The 15,507-nt window shown below is 49.3% G+C and overlaps 7 protein-coding genes across 7 annotated transcripts; 5 read left to right on the plus strand and 2 right to left on the minus strand.

Annotated features, from left to right (window-relative positions):
• Positions 1–442: 442 nt before the first annotated feature.
• Positions 443–4,060, plus strand: N7508_009426 (putative histone deacetylase complex subunit (Hos4); the record flags this gene model as incomplete). Its single annotated transcript, XM_058467489.1, has 2 exons — positions 443–3,796; positions 3,845–4,060. The coding sequence occupies 2 exons, from the start codon at positions 443–445 to the stop codon at positions 4,058–4,060; spliced, it is 3,570 nt and encodes a 1,189-aa protein (XP_058315335.1).
• Positions 4,061–4,461: 401 nt separating this feature from the next.
• Positions 4,462–5,324, plus strand: N7508_009427 (40S ribosomal protein eS12; the record flags this gene model as incomplete). Its single annotated transcript, XM_058467490.1, has 3 exons — positions 4,462–4,535; positions 4,820–5,138; positions 5,200–5,324. Exons 1-3 carry the CDS (start codon positions 4,533–4,535, stop codon positions 5,322–5,324), a joined length of 447 nt encoding a protein of 148 aa, XP_058315336.1. The 5' UTR covers positions 4,462–4,532.
• A 996-nt stretch (positions 5,325–6,320) lies between these two features.
• N7508_009428 (uncharacterized protein) lies at positions 6,321–8,298 on the plus strand (the record flags this gene model as incomplete). The annotated part of the gene is made up of 5 exons (XM_058467491.1): positions 6,321–6,439; positions 6,495–7,085; positions 7,138–7,347; positions 7,400–7,662; positions 7,718–8,298. 5 exons carry the CDS (start codon positions 6,321–6,323, stop codon positions 8,296–8,298), a joined length of 1,764 nt encoding a protein of 587 aa, XP_058315337.1.
• Positions 8,299–8,831: 533 nt separating this feature from the next.
• On the plus strand, positions 8,832–9,296 carry N7508_009429 (DUF427 domain-containing protein; the record flags this gene model as incomplete). Its single annotated transcript, XM_058467492.1, has 4 exons — positions 8,832–8,912; positions 8,965–9,070; positions 9,119–9,199; positions 9,265–9,296. The coding sequence occupies 4 exons, from the start codon at positions 8,832–8,834 to the stop codon at positions 9,294–9,296; spliced, it is 300 nt and encodes a 99-aa protein (XP_058315338.1).
• Positions 9,297–9,866: 570 nt separating this feature from the next.
• On the plus strand, positions 9,867–10,946 carry N7508_009430 (uncharacterized protein; the record flags this gene model as incomplete). The annotated part of the gene is made up of 4 exons (XM_058467493.1): positions 9,867–9,944; positions 10,000–10,103; positions 10,155–10,229; positions 10,277–10,946. The coding sequence occupies 4 exons, from the start codon at positions 9,867–9,869 to the stop codon at positions 10,944–10,946; spliced, it is 927 nt and encodes a 308-aa protein (XP_058315339.1).
• Positions 10,947–11,682: 736 nt separating this feature from the next.
• Positions 11,683–12,781, minus strand: N7508_009431 (uncharacterized protein; the record flags this gene model as incomplete). Its single annotated transcript, XM_058467494.1, has 4 exons — positions 11,683–11,730; positions 11,790–11,849; positions 11,901–12,446; positions 12,503–12,781. 4 exons carry the CDS (start codon positions 12,779–12,781, stop codon positions 11,683–11,685), a joined length of 933 nt encoding a protein of 310 aa, XP_058315340.1.
• Positions 12,782–14,349: 1,568 nt separating this feature from the next.
• On the minus strand, positions 14,350–15,402 carry N7508_009432 (nitronate monooxygenase; the record flags this gene model as incomplete). The annotated part of the gene is made up of 1 exon (XM_058467495.1): positions 14,350–15,402. One exon carries the CDS (start codon positions 15,400–15,402, stop codon positions 14,350–14,352), a length of 1,053 nt encoding a protein of 350 aa, XP_058315341.1.
• Between the last annotated feature and the right edge of the window lie 105 nt (positions 15,403–15,507).

The raw sequence follows: 15,507 nt of genomic DNA on the forward strand, positions 1-15,507 counted from the left end.
AAGTTGCACGTATTTGAATCTCTTTCAGGAGAATTGGGAATGTAGAAACCAAAATCAAAATTAGTCCTAAGTGCAAATGCCAAAACCCCTCAAAACGGGGGGCGTTTTCAGTAATCCACCTGCAGATGATTCACCGTGGCCACCCAGTGAGGAGCCTTACCCAGTAATGGAGTCCCATTCCTTGCCCTTCCCGCTTTTCCTCTCCCCTTCTCTTTCTTCTCTCCTTTCACTCCTGAATTCCCCCCCCTAAAACTATCTCGACTCGTATTTCGTACCTCCGTGGTGCGATTTTATTCTTTCCATACTCCTTCGGTGAACCACCCGTGGTCGAAGATCGGCGTCCGCGCACCACTGCTGGCGTTGTCGACCACGGTCGTCCTGTCGGTCGCGTATACCCCCACAAAATGACGAGCGGCATTCCAAGTCTTCGAGTGCTATCGCTATGAGTGATGTCGATGCAGTCTCTTTACCAGCTGCCCTGGACGTCGGTCAGAACACGCTTGCGGTGAAGCCAGAACTTGGCCCGCCACCTAGGAATGACCGTGCCGACTCTCGGGTAGATCAAAATGTGCATTCAGAGGAGGAAGGGCCTCCGAGCCCTAGGGCTGATTCCGAGGCAGAAACAATAATTCAATCAGGTCGAGAATCCTTGTCGCCTGAAAAGAAAAGAAAGCACATCAAGCATGATCCGAATCGACGAGAACTAAATGGAGTGGATGGACATCGGCGCAAGAAATCACGAACCCATGGCGAACATGGAAGAGAAAGGGAAAGGGATCGGTCGCGGTCGAGGGCCCTTTCCCCGTCGATGGTCAAAATCGAAAAGAGCGACGATGCGGATGGTGCATTCGAGAGACCGCGCACTTTCCGTAAACGCAGCTTCAGTGACTCTGAGGAACAACACGGTCGCCACTCCTCTCATCCACGCGAACTCAAACAAAGCAACAATACACGACTTTCTCGACCACCATCAAATACGCGATCGCTGTCTCCTAACCGAAGATCTCATCAGCGCTCTGCGTCGGGATCTCAATTCCCAACAAAGAAGAAGGCACCGACACCTTTGTTGACTGGCTTTCCGCGACAAAGCTCCGAGGATAGATTATCAACATCTTCGTCAGCAAGCGGTTCTCCATTACCAGGTCTCCACCTCCGTAAGCTTGGTGGTACTGGTGCGTCTGCGTCACCCGCTAAACAAATGGGACCGAAAAAGCTGCGGGACAAGAGCGGCAGGACTCCTCTCGCAAGAGCTTGCGCCGATCGGAAGCACGACCAAGTGATGATGCGACACGCCGAACGGCCAGAAGATATCAACATCCCTGATAATGCGGGGAACACTCCCCTGCAAATCGCATCGCTCGCTGGCGAGGCGGAAATTGTGAAGTTTCTACTTGATGCTGGCTGTGAAATCAACACTAAGAACATTGACAAAGATACCCCGTTGATTGATGCCGTTGAAAACGGAAATGTGGAAGTGGTCAAACTTTTGCTTGATGCAGGCGCAAACCCTCGCACCGTGAATGCTGAAGGCGATGAGCCCTATGAGTTGGTGCCATCGTTTGTGGATGAAGATGAATATGATGAAATGCGCAAAGCAATTGCTGATGCTAAGGCCAATCTGCGGCCTAGTCGACGATCGGAGGAACACATGCCACCAGAGAACAGGGAGCCCTCGTCGCGTCGCACATCGGCAGCCAGAGGCTCAGCAGCAAGTCCCCGAGACTCACCCCCGATGCGGAGTCCTCCACCTGTGGGTGTCGCAGGCCGGCGAAAGGGTGGCCGAAGTGAAGCTACACGAAATGATCTTCTCTGGACAAAGCCGACTTTTGAGAATCTCCGAGAGTTTGCTGCTAAAGGTGATGAAGCTGGCGTGGTGAGCATTCTGAACATCCTGCAGAAAGCCGACAATGCATCTTTGATTGCTGCGGCAAAGGGGGGCCATCACGATGTTTTGTCTCTTCTTTATGCCATGGGCGAGGCTGATGCTGATCCAAATCCCCTGCGGGGTCAAAAGCCCGGGTACAACACTCCATTGCTCGCGGCTATCGGTCGAGGAAAGAGTGCTGTCATCAGCCTCATCTTGAGCCAGCCTGGATTCGACCCCACACGTCGACTGTTTGAAGATAAGACGTACTTTGAGTTGTCTCGGGATCGACAGGGTGAAGACTGGGAGGATGAGCACAAAATTCTAAAGGAAGCGTATGAAAATTACTCGGGTCCACGCAAAGGTCGCAAAGGTGATTCACCCCGCCGAGCGCGTGGAAAAGACAAAGACGACAGACGAGCACGCAAATCCTCATCTCCCGTTCCTCGCGCAAGGAAGCACGACACCAGTCCCAACGCTACCAGACATCGCGATCCTTTGAAGGAAGTCGATTCTATCAGAGAGAAGAGGCGCGAAAAAGACCACGACTCATCACGATTAGATCAGTCGACATGGCCCGATTCTTCGCGACCCGACTCATCGAAGCCTAAATCGTCGCTATCAGCCAGAAGAGATAGCGAGTCGAGTGGGGTTGCACGTACTGACGAAATCAAGAAGCGACGACTCATCGCGGGACGTCGACCTCAGGAGCGCCGACCTAGTCTCTTCTCATCAGATTCATTGTCTGGGCGCGAAGAAGCTCCCAGGCCACGCGAAGAAGCTTCTAAACCACGCGAAGAGGCTCCCAAAATGCGTCCTGATAATGCACCCGACTCATCTCTGTCTTTGAAGCGAATTCGACCGGACAGATCTCCAGAGCGATCCCGCTCTCGTGGCACAGACAGACGCTCGCCGTCGCCTGGGTCGCGTCCGAAGAAAAGAAGGGTTTTTTCTGAAGATAAGCAGCCAGGTGCTGCAAACGCTTCAAACGGATCCAAATGCGCCGACGATGTCATAAAACCCCACCCCCGACAACTCCACGAGGAAACTACTCGAGCTCCTGATCCCAAAACTCAACACCCCAGATCCTCCGAACCATATCAACCTCTTTCAAACCGCCAACATTCACCGACTCATGATACCGTTAAGAAGAACGGCGACATGAAATTGGAACCTATCGAACGCAAACCCAAGTCCCCAGAAGACATGATGGCCAATGAGAAGCGTGCCGAACTTGAAGCCAAGGAACGTCGCCAGGCTCAGGCCAAAAAGGCTGAACAAGAGCGCGCAGCAAACGAAAGGCGTGCTGCCGCCGAAGCGGAACGCACTCGCCTTGCCAAAGAAGAAGCTGACCGGGCTGCCCAGGCAGCTCGCGACAAAGCCGAAGAGGACGAACGCAAGCGCAAGGAAGCTGAGCAACGACGTGCCAAACAAGCAGAGGATGACCGCCAAAAGCGTCTGGAGCAAGAACGTGCTCGTCTTGCTAAGATGCGCCGTGAGCAAGAGGCGACAGAGCGTCGCCGCCGTGAGGCCCTCCCCACTCGCCTTTCTCTCGCAGCCGACCTGGTGGGTTCGAACGATCCCCGTGCCAAAAGTCACGCCTGGCTCAAGAACTTCATGCCACTTGTTACCGCGCTCACCCGTCAACTCGATCCTCAATGTGACGTGGAAGTGGCTGAGGAGAAATGGATACCGAACTACTTGGTTGCACCATTGCTGGCCACCAATGATCTCCAGCTTTCGCAATATGCTAGCTGGGAGAAACGCAAGGCGACTATAACGCAGCGCAACAATCTCTGGCGAATGACTCGCCGCATGGTGACCCATGTGGGAGAATATGCCGGTCACGGCCCGGTAGTTGGCGATATCTTCCAGAAGGATTGCGAAAACCGTCCTAAGTATTTTGCAATGGAGCATGTCTTCTGGGTTAGAGTAAGTCATTTATGTCACATAATGTGAATACCGCTAACATGCACGTAGCTTGCTGATTTCATGGAACTCCTCCCACACGTCCCTCACCTGCATGGGTTAGAACTTCAATTCCTGAACATGCACATCGATTCTGAGCCCACCTCGATTTCCGCCTACAACCAAATTCATCACCTCAATGGTCACAGTCTTGATGGCGCTGTCGAAACCAATGGCACCGGCCTTGTCAACGGCCATGGCCATTCTCTGTCTAGTACATACGTCTAGTTTTGTTTTCAGCGTTCTTTCGCTATCCGGGACACGGCGCGATGGCAGCAATCCACAACGGTGTACAGGGCGGATTCTGATTGTACGATTATGATACCTCTTGCGTTCCAGTGACGATTCTACTACTACTTCCAAGTAGTCTTAACATGTTGTTAGGTCAGTGATACTAACTGATCATTCTGTATCTCATATTTGAAATAAGTTCAAACCAAAATTTCCATAGTAGATGTTGTAAGAGTGTCTCCAGGATGCTCTTTATTATTGAAAATGCCGTAAATGCCAAATCAAGGCGTAAAGTGTACATAGAAGCAAGCGTTTGTACTAGTCACATGATGGCGGGGTGCATGACATAAGCGTAGGGCACACACAGCCGAAAAGTCGAAATAGCGGGAAACTTGCGCCCCGAAACCATCTTATCACCAAATAACTTCTCTTCGAGGATCACCCGACTTTCGAATAACAAAACACCAAAATGGTATGACCATATCCCTGCCAATCCACATCACAACCTCTTACCCCGATTTCGTCACAATTGAGGCATTGGGACGGATACAGTGTGGTCAAGCAATCGCCTTCGTCGCGAGGCCCTCAATGACCTGTCGAAACTCGATGTGTGAACAAAGTCAAGTCTCGACAGCACATGGCACACATTGCTTGAGTATACCACTGTATCCAAACCAGCCAGTCTCTTTCGTTTCAAGATCAACCCCCCATACGAACCATGAACCCATACAGAACACATTCTAACAAAACCCACAGTCGGACGGAGAAGAGCCCACATCCCCCATCGCCCCTGCCGACGAGGTTGAGGTTTCTGCCGATGCTGGCAGCGGCCAGATGTCCGTCCTGGACGCCCTCAAGGGTGTTCTGCGCATCTCCCTCATCCACGACGGTCTTGCCCGTGGTCTCCGTGAGGCCGCCAAGGCTCTCGACCGCCGCGAGGCTCACATGTGTGTCCTGAACGAGGGCTGCGAGGAGGAGGCTTACAAGAAGCTCGTTGTTGCTCTCTGCTCCGAGCACAAGATCCCCCTCATCAAGGTTCCCGATGGAAAGATGCTCGGCGAGTGGGTTGGTCTCTGTATGTATTCCTTACGCCGATTTTTGAGAAAGGGAATTGGTTGCTAATTCTCTATCTACAGGCACTCTCGACCGTGACGGTAACGCCCGCAAGGTCGTTAACTGCTCTTGCGTCGTCGTCAAGGACTGGGGTGAAGAGTCCCAGGAGCGCTCTGTCCTCCTCAACTACTTCCAGACTGAGCAGTAGATCATTTCTACTCGTCTAGGGATGTAGCCTCGTTTCAAATGCCAGGGGTTGGATTGGGGGATTTGTTTGATTGATGGATGATTTGGAGGATATGAATTTGGATGACTCTCAGAGGTTGTCTGGTTTGGTTCTTTGGACTTCGTCAAGTTGAATTTCCTTAGTCTACTGCTGTGCCCCGTTTGCTCGGGTGTGTGGCGCCAATGGTATCTGGACAATTTGTCTAATCCTGACAATATTTTTGAGGGCTTTCATAGTTGTGTAATCGCGCTGGCATGCTTATAATTGTAGATTGTATTGTAGAGCTGTAATTCATGTCTAGAGTACGTGCATGTAAGCCTGTCAGAGGAGAGGATTGGAGGGCTATTGGGAATCCATGCCATATGCTGTTTCTATGTGAGCGTGCAAAACGTACATCAATGGCAAACAAATAAAACAATACCGAACTCCGTGATGAACCCTTCTAAGAGGTGACTAGTCAGTTTAATGGTGAGAACACTGCATGGACGGGGTTGAGAAAGCCCAGGCTCGAAATCCGTCCCGTCCAACGCTACCTGCTCTGATGGTTTCTCCAAAGTTGCTCAAAGGGTCCCTCGGAGAACTTGATGGTAAAAAGGTTTGGGTGTTTACAGCACATACACCCTTCTCCTATATTTACAATTTCGGTCTTGTCTTCTGTACAGGCTGAGTTGAATCAATTCATAGTGAGGCTTGATCAAGATACCCTGAGTCAGCATACCAACACGAACAGCCAATTAAAAAACAGACAGCAGCCTCAGACCGGAATTCGCACTTTTATGAACTCCGTCCACGTTCAAACCTCTGGAAGTTGTTGGGAAATGCTCCTTTTCTCACTATCAATAAAATAACAAGATTAAGGGGTTAGAATCCCTATACCATTCATGCTCGACCTTTGAACAGAAAAAGAAACCATATTGGGGAGAAGCTCTACTTAAACCAGCGATACCTCACCTTCAATCCCGAAGTCCACCGGAAAGAATGGTGAATCCCGACCAGAACACGAGTGGAATGCCTGCGCCGTACGGACGGGCTTGCACTAACTGCGTCCGCGCTAAGTGCAAGTGCATGCTTGCCGCCGAGAGCGAAAAGTGCGAAAGGTAAGTAACACAGGAAGTGGCAACCAAGACCAGAAATCAAACCAACCATCTCTAGATGTCTCCGCCTGAACAAGGACTGCAAAACATCAGAGTCAAATCGAAAGCGCAAGCGCTCAGCATCATCAAAGACACAGCATCTTGAAGCCAAGCTCGATAGTATAGTCTCAATGCTACAGGCCAACGGCGCAAACGCCGGCCTTCCAGTCGACTGGGAAGCTGCGGCTCATGCTCATGCTCTTCGGCAGGCTCCACGCGATGTCTCCAGCCAGATTGGATCTTCCGTTGCTCGAACACCGGCTAGTACTGTTTCGCCATCGACGACTGAGCATGGAGGCTCGGCTGTCTATGATGATATCTCTTCGGCGATGTCTATTTCGCCTGCCGCGGCTCAAGAGAATCTTGACAACTTTCGCAATCAGAATCTTCAGTACCTGCCATTTGTGAATATCCCACCTCATATTACCTCTGAGCATCTCCGCAGTCAGCAGCCGTTTTTCTGGACGTGTATTATGGCTGTGCTTACCCCAGGTACACTGGAGAGTGAAGGTACATTTAAGAAGATTACCGATTATATTCAACAGAGGCTTATGGCGGAGGCTGCACCGAGTATGGATCTGCTTCTTGGGGTTATGACGTTTATATCATGGTGAGTACTACTGATCTTATACATATGACCATTTTTTTTGATGGCTTTCTAGGGTTACATATGCCAAACGGCCGTTCCTTAACTTCTACGCACACATACTCATTGGTATCGTCTCCGACCTTGGCATTAACAAGAGCGTTCCAAATGAATATTCGACCATGCAAGCATTTAAGTGTGCTATTGGCTGGAGGCCAAATCCGCCTACAGCAAGAACGCTGGAGGAGCGTAGGGCTGTGATGGGATGCTTTCTGATCACATCAAGGTAAGTAATACTGCCGGGAAAGTAATACAGCATGACCTCATGACATTTATAGCGTTGCTTTGTCGATGTTCAAGATCGATGCTTTACGTTGGACCCCACACATGGAAGAAAGTCTTTCGGTACTCGCCGAGGCCAAAGACTGCAAGGAAGATCAACTCTTGGTCACACTCGTTAAGATTCAGCTAGTGATAGACCGAGTTTATCATGCCCGCCGGGACGGCGATTCCCTTAACCCACTGGCCTTTTATCTGAACTCCTTCCAAACCCAGTTGGAATGCGTGAAGAGCCAGATTCCAGTCCATCTACAGAAAGACAGTAAGATTCCACTCTCGAATAAACTGCCACTACAACCGCTAAATCCCTCCTACAGAAGCTGTACTCATGTACCTAAGCCACGCCGACCTAACCATAAACGAAATATCCATCGTCCTCCCAGCAGTCCCAAACGCCCCAGACCTTAAACGCCTCGACAGCCTCTACATCTCCCTAAACGCAACAAAAGCCTGGCTGGACCTCTGGCTAAGCATCCTACCAAAGCACTACACCGTCATCTCTTTCGTCATGTTCTTCCAATTCACCCGCGCAATCGTCAACCTATACAAACTCTCCATCCTGGAAGACCCAGCCTGGGACAGGACCATGGTCCGTAATACCGCCAATCTTATCTCATACCTGGAAAGCATTGAAGCAAAGCTCAAGGCGGGTGTTGATCATATCCCTACAGTTAAAGGGTCGGATATGAATATCCTTGAAAAGGGATTGAAGATGGTGCAGGGGTTGAAACAGGGCTGGGAACCTAAGTTGAATGAAGTTTGGTACGATGCCCCTATAAACCAGGGGATTTTGCAGGCTGGTATGGGTGTGGCAACGCCTAATGGGCTTGTTCCTGAGGGTCTGCAGTTTAATGGATTTGATGATTCTTGGATGATGGAGATTTTGGGATCGCTTTGATTTTGTATGGGAAGGAATATGGGGTTTTGTGAACTGGACGGAGTTGGAGGATTGATGGTTTTTTCTACTTGTGATACCAAATCTTGGGATGTAATTTATTCACCACTGATCTTAGTCAATCAAATCTCCGCTGTAAGCATGGATTCAGAACGTGATAGCGACGGTTGGCCCTGTGGAACACGTGGCTGACAAGGTCGGCAATTGGCGAGGATCACTCGAACTCGCTCGTAAGTAAAGTAAAAGTATAGTGAAGGTAAAGTGAATAATTACAGTGACTAGCAGAATTCGTTTTTAAGCTTGAGACCGTATTAGATCACCACACTTACTTGTTTATATGACCTCGTAGGAGGTAGTCACTTTGCTATGCAAATAGTATAGATGAATTCTATCAAAATTGCAGTAGTAAGAAGCCATAGAGATTGAGTATCCGCCGTCAGCTTCCCCGCATGTGACGTGCCCGCTTACTTCCGCTTATAAACCCAACATCGTAGTATCCTCATCTTCACACCTTTCTCTAGAATCCTTCAAACAAAATGTCCAGTGCCAAAGCTGAGATTGACGGCGTTATTATTGCCGAGGCGTCTGCTTGGGAAACAGTTGAAGGAAATGTCTACGTGGGTAAATGCTGGCTTTCGGTTTACCACTGATAACTTATTTTTTGGCCAGTTTCCACCTTCGAGCATCAAAGACAAATCTCAATTCTTAGCATCTGACACAACGACCTACTGCCCATGGAAGGGTGAAGCTGAGTACTATACTGTTAAGGTTGGAGGTACGTGCGAAATCGAATCAAGACTAGTACGCTGCTAACGAGTCATAGACAAGAGTATCAAGGACGCTGCTTGGTATTATGCCGGCCCCTACGAGAAAGCGAAAAACATTAAGGACCATGTGGCATTCTGTAGGTGACATCCCCTGTTGAGTTGACACTCGTGGATATTTATTGACGTTTGCCTCGATAACCAGACAAGAGCAAGGTGAACGTGACTGTCGAGTAGGGAAACCCCTATATGTATCATACACTTAGGGAAGTCAACAAGGAGTCGGTTGATTGGAATACTTACTTCAACTTATGATTCGTTCTCATAGTAAGATAAAATATATACACGTGTACTACTTGCATACTGAGACATCAATAGACGTTTGAGCAATGGAACTGAGATGAAGATTTAACCGAGCATCCGGGGTTGCGCCAAGGTTGCACATCTGAAGGCAAGGCTTGAATTACCTGTTACCCATATCTAACTTGTCCAATCATGTTAGATGTATGTATCTGCTGTGTCAATCCAGACTCAAGTGTTAACCCGGTTTCTTTCTTCCCGGTGATGCCGACTCTAGAGGCCAATCGAGACCACGGGGGATCAGACCTCGTACGATGTTGACAAGGTCTCAGCTAGAGAATATGTCTCAAGAGTACTGGAGAAAGAAGGTTGGACAGACATTAGCTTCTTGTAGAAGACAGGGTAGCTGGGATTCTCGCAGTCGGGTAGCGGTGGATATAAAAGCATGCATGTTGTCCGGCAGTCCATAATCCATCCATTCACTGAATCATCTCAGCAGAGTTCAAGATGTCTACCTTTGTTAACATTCTCGCCCTTGTGCCATTGGCACTGGCTGCTAGCCCTCTGATGACAATGTCTGATCAGGTTCGACTATCATATACTTCCATCCTGAGATCACCTTACTTATACATCTGGACAGCCCATGATCTTCAAGGAGCCAGACTATGCCATGCACGCCGGTGCAATGGGAATGCGCGTCTTGGCTGATGCAAAGTGCATGAACTTTGATAGCATGCCCGACTAGTGAGTTTAACCCGTAACGTCCGAAAGTAGCATCACTGACTTTAGTATCAGCCGCATGAATGTGGGATCGATTTATGTCCCATGTCCGTCCGAGTCGACCCACGAGATCATGTGCTCAATGTACTCGTAAGTCGACATTAATCCGCTACTAGATTCCAGAACTGACTTGACAGCGACCACGCCTGTGGCCACGAGATGTTCACCTTCACCCGGCCCCACATGCAGCTGATGAAGAAGTCAAGCCAGCGCGATATTGGCAGCAATGTCCGCAGTATGAAGTGCATGATGGTCGAGTCCCCAGCCGATAGACAAGGCCACATCTTCAACAGCGACAACCCATCCACCATGATCGCAGCCAGCTGCATGAACGACACCTGCTCCAGCGAAATGGCCTGCTGGTCAATGCATCCAGGCTACGGCATGTACTGCTCGCCCAGCTCCAAAACGTGCCAGCGCTACGCAATGATCGGCGAGACCTGCCACGAGGATGTTCAATGCCAAGAGACTGATGCCTGTATCAATGGCAAGTGTGCCGGTGTTCCGGATAACTTGCGCTGCCCCAATGGCTCTGAGTGCCCCTCTGGCATGACATGCCGCCCTCACCGTATGATGAACGTCTTCGGAATAGCGACTATTGAGAGAGTCTGCATGTACAACTATGACTCTCGCAGCACCATGTGTTCTGCTGGAACGGGCTGCAACAATAATTTCCAGTGCAGCCTTCATTGGCAGTATGACTCGTACTGTGAAGCGAGTGGAAGATGTGCTATGAAGAATGCCAAGTGTATGTCTGCTAACCAATGTTGCTCTGGAAATTGTAGCCCCGCCGGAGAGTGCATGTGAGGCCAGACTATTTCAAGGAAGTTGGATTATCAGGAGGTTGAGATTTGGGGTCAATTTGAAATAGCAGTTTGATGTTTGTGAGATTTTGAATTTGAGTCTAGTTATTGAAATTTAATGGTATAACCTTGGTTGGCAGATCTTTACCTCAGGATCACCAGTGCCGTCCAGAACAATTATAGAAAGAATTACGAATCCCGTTTCTTCTGTCAGTCCACTTCGCCTCGGAAAAGTACCGAGGCAGACGATCAGAGAATGAACGGGCCATAGGATGTTCTCCCCACTTCCCCTTTTCAAAGAGCAAGTGAAGATTTTAGGAATCTGCGGTATTACAATGAACACTACCCGGTCTAAGTGTACTGTTCAAAACAAATCCCATAGTTTTGATCCCGTGGCACTGATATTATGTCAAAATTGTGACATTGTAGATGTTTCTGTGGAGCAGGATTTTACCATAGTGATTCCACTTGGAGTCCAAAAAGTGAAAGAAAACCGGTTCAAATTCTTTCTATATATGTAGTTCAGAGAAAAGAATGGACTGTCACGTTAGACAGAAAAAGAAGCAATTGCGCCTGATACAAGGGTTACCACCGTCCAGCAAATTGGAAACCCCATATAGACTTATACAAATCAATTATCAATGTGATATTACAATTGACAATCCTCCACACCATCAATGCTCAACTGGTGCCGTGAGTTATTATCGGCTCCCAAATTCGGCTCAAAACCGATTGAACATTTAGTTGGAGGGGTTAGGCTGGGGAGCAGCGCAGACCTTGTTGCCGTTCTGTTGCAAAATATTGTAAGCCCTCGCATTTTCAGATCAGTGAGAACATTTTCACTTACGATAATCTGGCAAGTGTCCTGCTTGGAGCAGTCGTCGTCAGTCTGGCACTTGTCGTCACCCTTGAATCATGTCAGTACTATTCAGGATATACCCATGCTAGTAGAACATACCTCGGAACGCTTGTTGTTGGGAGCAACACAGACATTCTTGTTCTCGTCGCAAACCTGGTCCTTGGCGCAGTCACCAGTGGACTTGCACTGCTGGGACTGAGGAGCGGGACCATCACGCTTGTTGTTGGGAGCAACACAGACATTCTTGTCTTGATCACAGACCTGGTCCTTGGCGCAGTCACCAGTAGACTTGCACTGCTGGGGCTGAGGAGCGGGGCCATCACGCTTGTTGTTGGGAGCAACACAGACGTTTTTGTGCTCGTCGCAAACCTGGTCCTTGGCGCAGTCACCGGTGGACTTGCACTGCTGGGACTGAGGAGCGGGACCATCACGCTTGTTGTTGGGAGCAACACAGACATTCTTGTCTTGATCACAGACCTGGTCCTTGGCGCAGTCACCAGTAGACTTGCACTGCTGGGGCTGAGGGGCGAGGCCATCACGCTTGTTGTTAGGAGCGTCACAAGTCTGCTTGACCTCGTCACAGACGAAACCCTTCACACAGTCCTTGGTGGTCTTGCAGTCCTGACCCATCTGGGAGAGAGTGTCCTATACATATCCAAAATAAGAGAAGTTCTTGGTGATATTTGTCTGGTGATACTTACACCACGCTTGTTGTGAGTGTTGGGGGCATCGCAGGTGTTCTTGTCCTGGTCGCAGACCAGTCCCTTGACACAGTCGCCAGTGGAGTGGCAGGCCTGACCAACCTTAGCTAGAGGAGCATCGCGAGTGGCCTTGTTGGGAATGCACTGGCCAACGTTGCTGCACTGCTCGTTGGGCTTGCAGTCGTTGTCGACCTTGCAAGCAGGGGCAGGCTGGGGCTGGGCGGGAGAAGCCATGGCAAGGCTGGCAAGCATGGCGGAAACAACGAAAGTGGCCTTCATAGTTGCGGTTGGTTGTTGGGAATAGGAAGGGGAGTAAGGATTGATGGTTGTTAAGTTGGCAAAGAGTGTTGATTTGACTGTAGATGGAGGACCTAGGATGCGGATACCCAGCCTCCCTTTATACCTTCAAGAGACCAATATGTATGGAGCTACAAGGTACCCGGACTCTAGTGCTTGTCTATGCTATTGGCTCAGACTAGACCGACTTGTCCGGTATACACAGCTCCTTTTCCCGTGCCACGCGTTGTGAGGAGGATGATCCCTCTTCAACGTTACGCGTATACAAACAGTGCGTAAAGGGGAGAAGTGCATCTTCAGTGTCTAGATTCTGACAAGTCAAGCAGATAATTCTCCACCGACTTGTCAATAGTGGACTTGGATCCAGCCGTGCGGGTGCAAGTATAGGTTATTCTAGGCAGCATGAAGCCCCAGCCGCTAACCAGGTGCATTGCCGTAGTGGTGGATCTTCGATGCGTTCCAGAACCTTTGCTAACATATCGAACGAACGAAATGTTTTTTTTTTTTCAGCAAGCCCTAAGTAATGAAAGGTATACGGGTTGGAGATCATAGTAGGAAGGCTTGGCAGAGCAAGATTTACACGAAGCCCTACAAGCATTTACAAAGCATCTCAGAACTCACATTAATTTTCAAAGATATGCCTATAACAATGCATTAAAGTTAAACTAGTAATCCGCAAGCCACAGTCTGGGGAAACACATCATCCCCTAAGGCTGGTTGAAGCTTATTTTAGAACGATCGCCCGCCAAGAACCGAACTCCACCAGCCTACGAATCCCAACGTTCAATGCACCAGATATCCACCAAATACCCCGGTGGCAAGCTCACAAGCGTCAATTTGGTACGTAATCTCCATTTCTTATTCATCGGAGTAACCTGCAGTATGTGTCGCGGCTCATGTCCCGGTCGAACACAAATATGGACATGATACACATGGATTGAAGCATGTTCATGTCCTGTACCCAGGCAGCGGATGAAGACCAAGAGAACCGAGTTGTGATGATCCCTCAATGGTGGTACTCGCAAGTATCACTTGAAAGAACATCCTTACCTCTAGATACAAATTATTCAATAGTCTCCTTGAGCGAATTACTTGTTATGGACCCAACACGTAGTCGTTGACTGGGCTAGTATGTTGGCTCCACGTTCACGTCTAGTCATTATCCAGCCCCTTTCCGAATTCATTTGTGGAGTCGATGATACGTCAAATCCAGCCCTGTGAGCCTGAGTGGAAGAAGACTAGACACACATGTTGCCCACTTGGTGATGAAATAGTTCTGAGCTGTCTCTTCAAGTGCTTCACGAGGCCTCCGCCAAGAAGGTCTACAATGCCGAAGAGATTAGTGTATGTAATTGTTCAAACCATACACGTTTGGTTGTACAACCTTCGCCATCATGAGTTGAATCACTGCTAGTGCAAGTCTAAAGGGCGACATGTTTCCGATGACCTATTTTGACTGTCTGATATGACCCGAGTCGAGACCCATGGGTACTATCATTGAGTTCAATTCATTATAGATCCATAAGATTATTTAACATGATAATAATACCCTAGTGATTGTGGGTCTGCAACCTCTCAATCCTGTTCAGTGCATCCTCTCGAATGTTACGAACAATGTCTCCGGCCCCCTTCACATCGTGAATCAACCCAACAGCTGCACCAGCATAGGTAGCTAGCCTGCCATCAGGCCCCCAGCCTTTATCACCCGATTTGGCAGCTTCATCATGGAGTTTCTTGAGTTCCTCAAAAGACTTCCCTTCCTGTTGCTCAATGAATGACTTGTTAAAGATAGTTCTCGGACTGTATTCCTCCGGCCACCCAAATGTACCCCTGAGATGGTTGTATAGTAGGGTCCGGGTCGTTGAAGCCGCACCATCAGATGCACGAACAACCTCGTTTTGATATCCCCGACTAATCCGCGTCTCACTGGCAGCCAGGAACCGAGTTCCCATCACCGCACCCGAGGCCCCCAGACATATAGCAGCTGCAACTCCGCGCCCGTCGGCAATACCTCCAGCTGCAAATAGGGGAATCCGACTGCTTGCCATGAAATCGGCCACCTCGGGAAGCAAAGCCATGAGTCCCATTCCATCGTTCGCCCGACCGTGACCGCCAGACTCGGCTCCTTGAACGACAACAACATCGGGCCTCTGGTCACTTTGAAGAAGCTGCTTTGCTTCTTTCAATGTGCCAATCTGAATCCATATCTGGGTTTCAGGGGATGCAAGTCGGATCCTGCTGGACCAGTTATCGAGATCTTGCGGTCCATGGCGAGGGGCGTATAGCCATGCTGCACAAGGCTTGTATTTCTCTATTCCTGCAACGGCAATGTTGATATCATCAGCCCAGAGCTGGTATCCTACACCAACAGGTAGTGCCGAGCCAGTGTTTGAGATTGTGTTGGCAGCTTGGCGAAGTAGCGACGATGCTTCCTCGAGGTCGTCGCTTGTGTCTTGTGTTTTAGCACCAGGTCCGATGAACCCCAGGCCCCCGGCACGAGAGACAGCAATTGCCAATGCTGGGCCCGACATTACTCGCATTGGGGCGCTGACCACAAAGGGACTGGATACCCATGGGTATCGGGATAACAGGTTTGCAGACATTATTGGTGATTTTGCGACGTTCTAATGAGAGAGAATAGATGAATGTGGCATATAAGTAGCGGATTTGTAGCTAAATGAGATTGAGAAGTTAACAATGCAAGTGAG

Source organism: Penicillium antarcticum, assembly GCF_028974205.1.
Source record: "Penicillium antarcticum strain IBT 31339 chromosome Unknown utg000009l_segment0_segment0, whole genome shotgun sequence".
Classification (NCBI taxonomy): domain Eukaryota; kingdom Fungi; phylum Ascomycota; class Eurotiomycetes; order Eurotiales; family Aspergillaceae; genus Penicillium; species Penicillium antarcticum.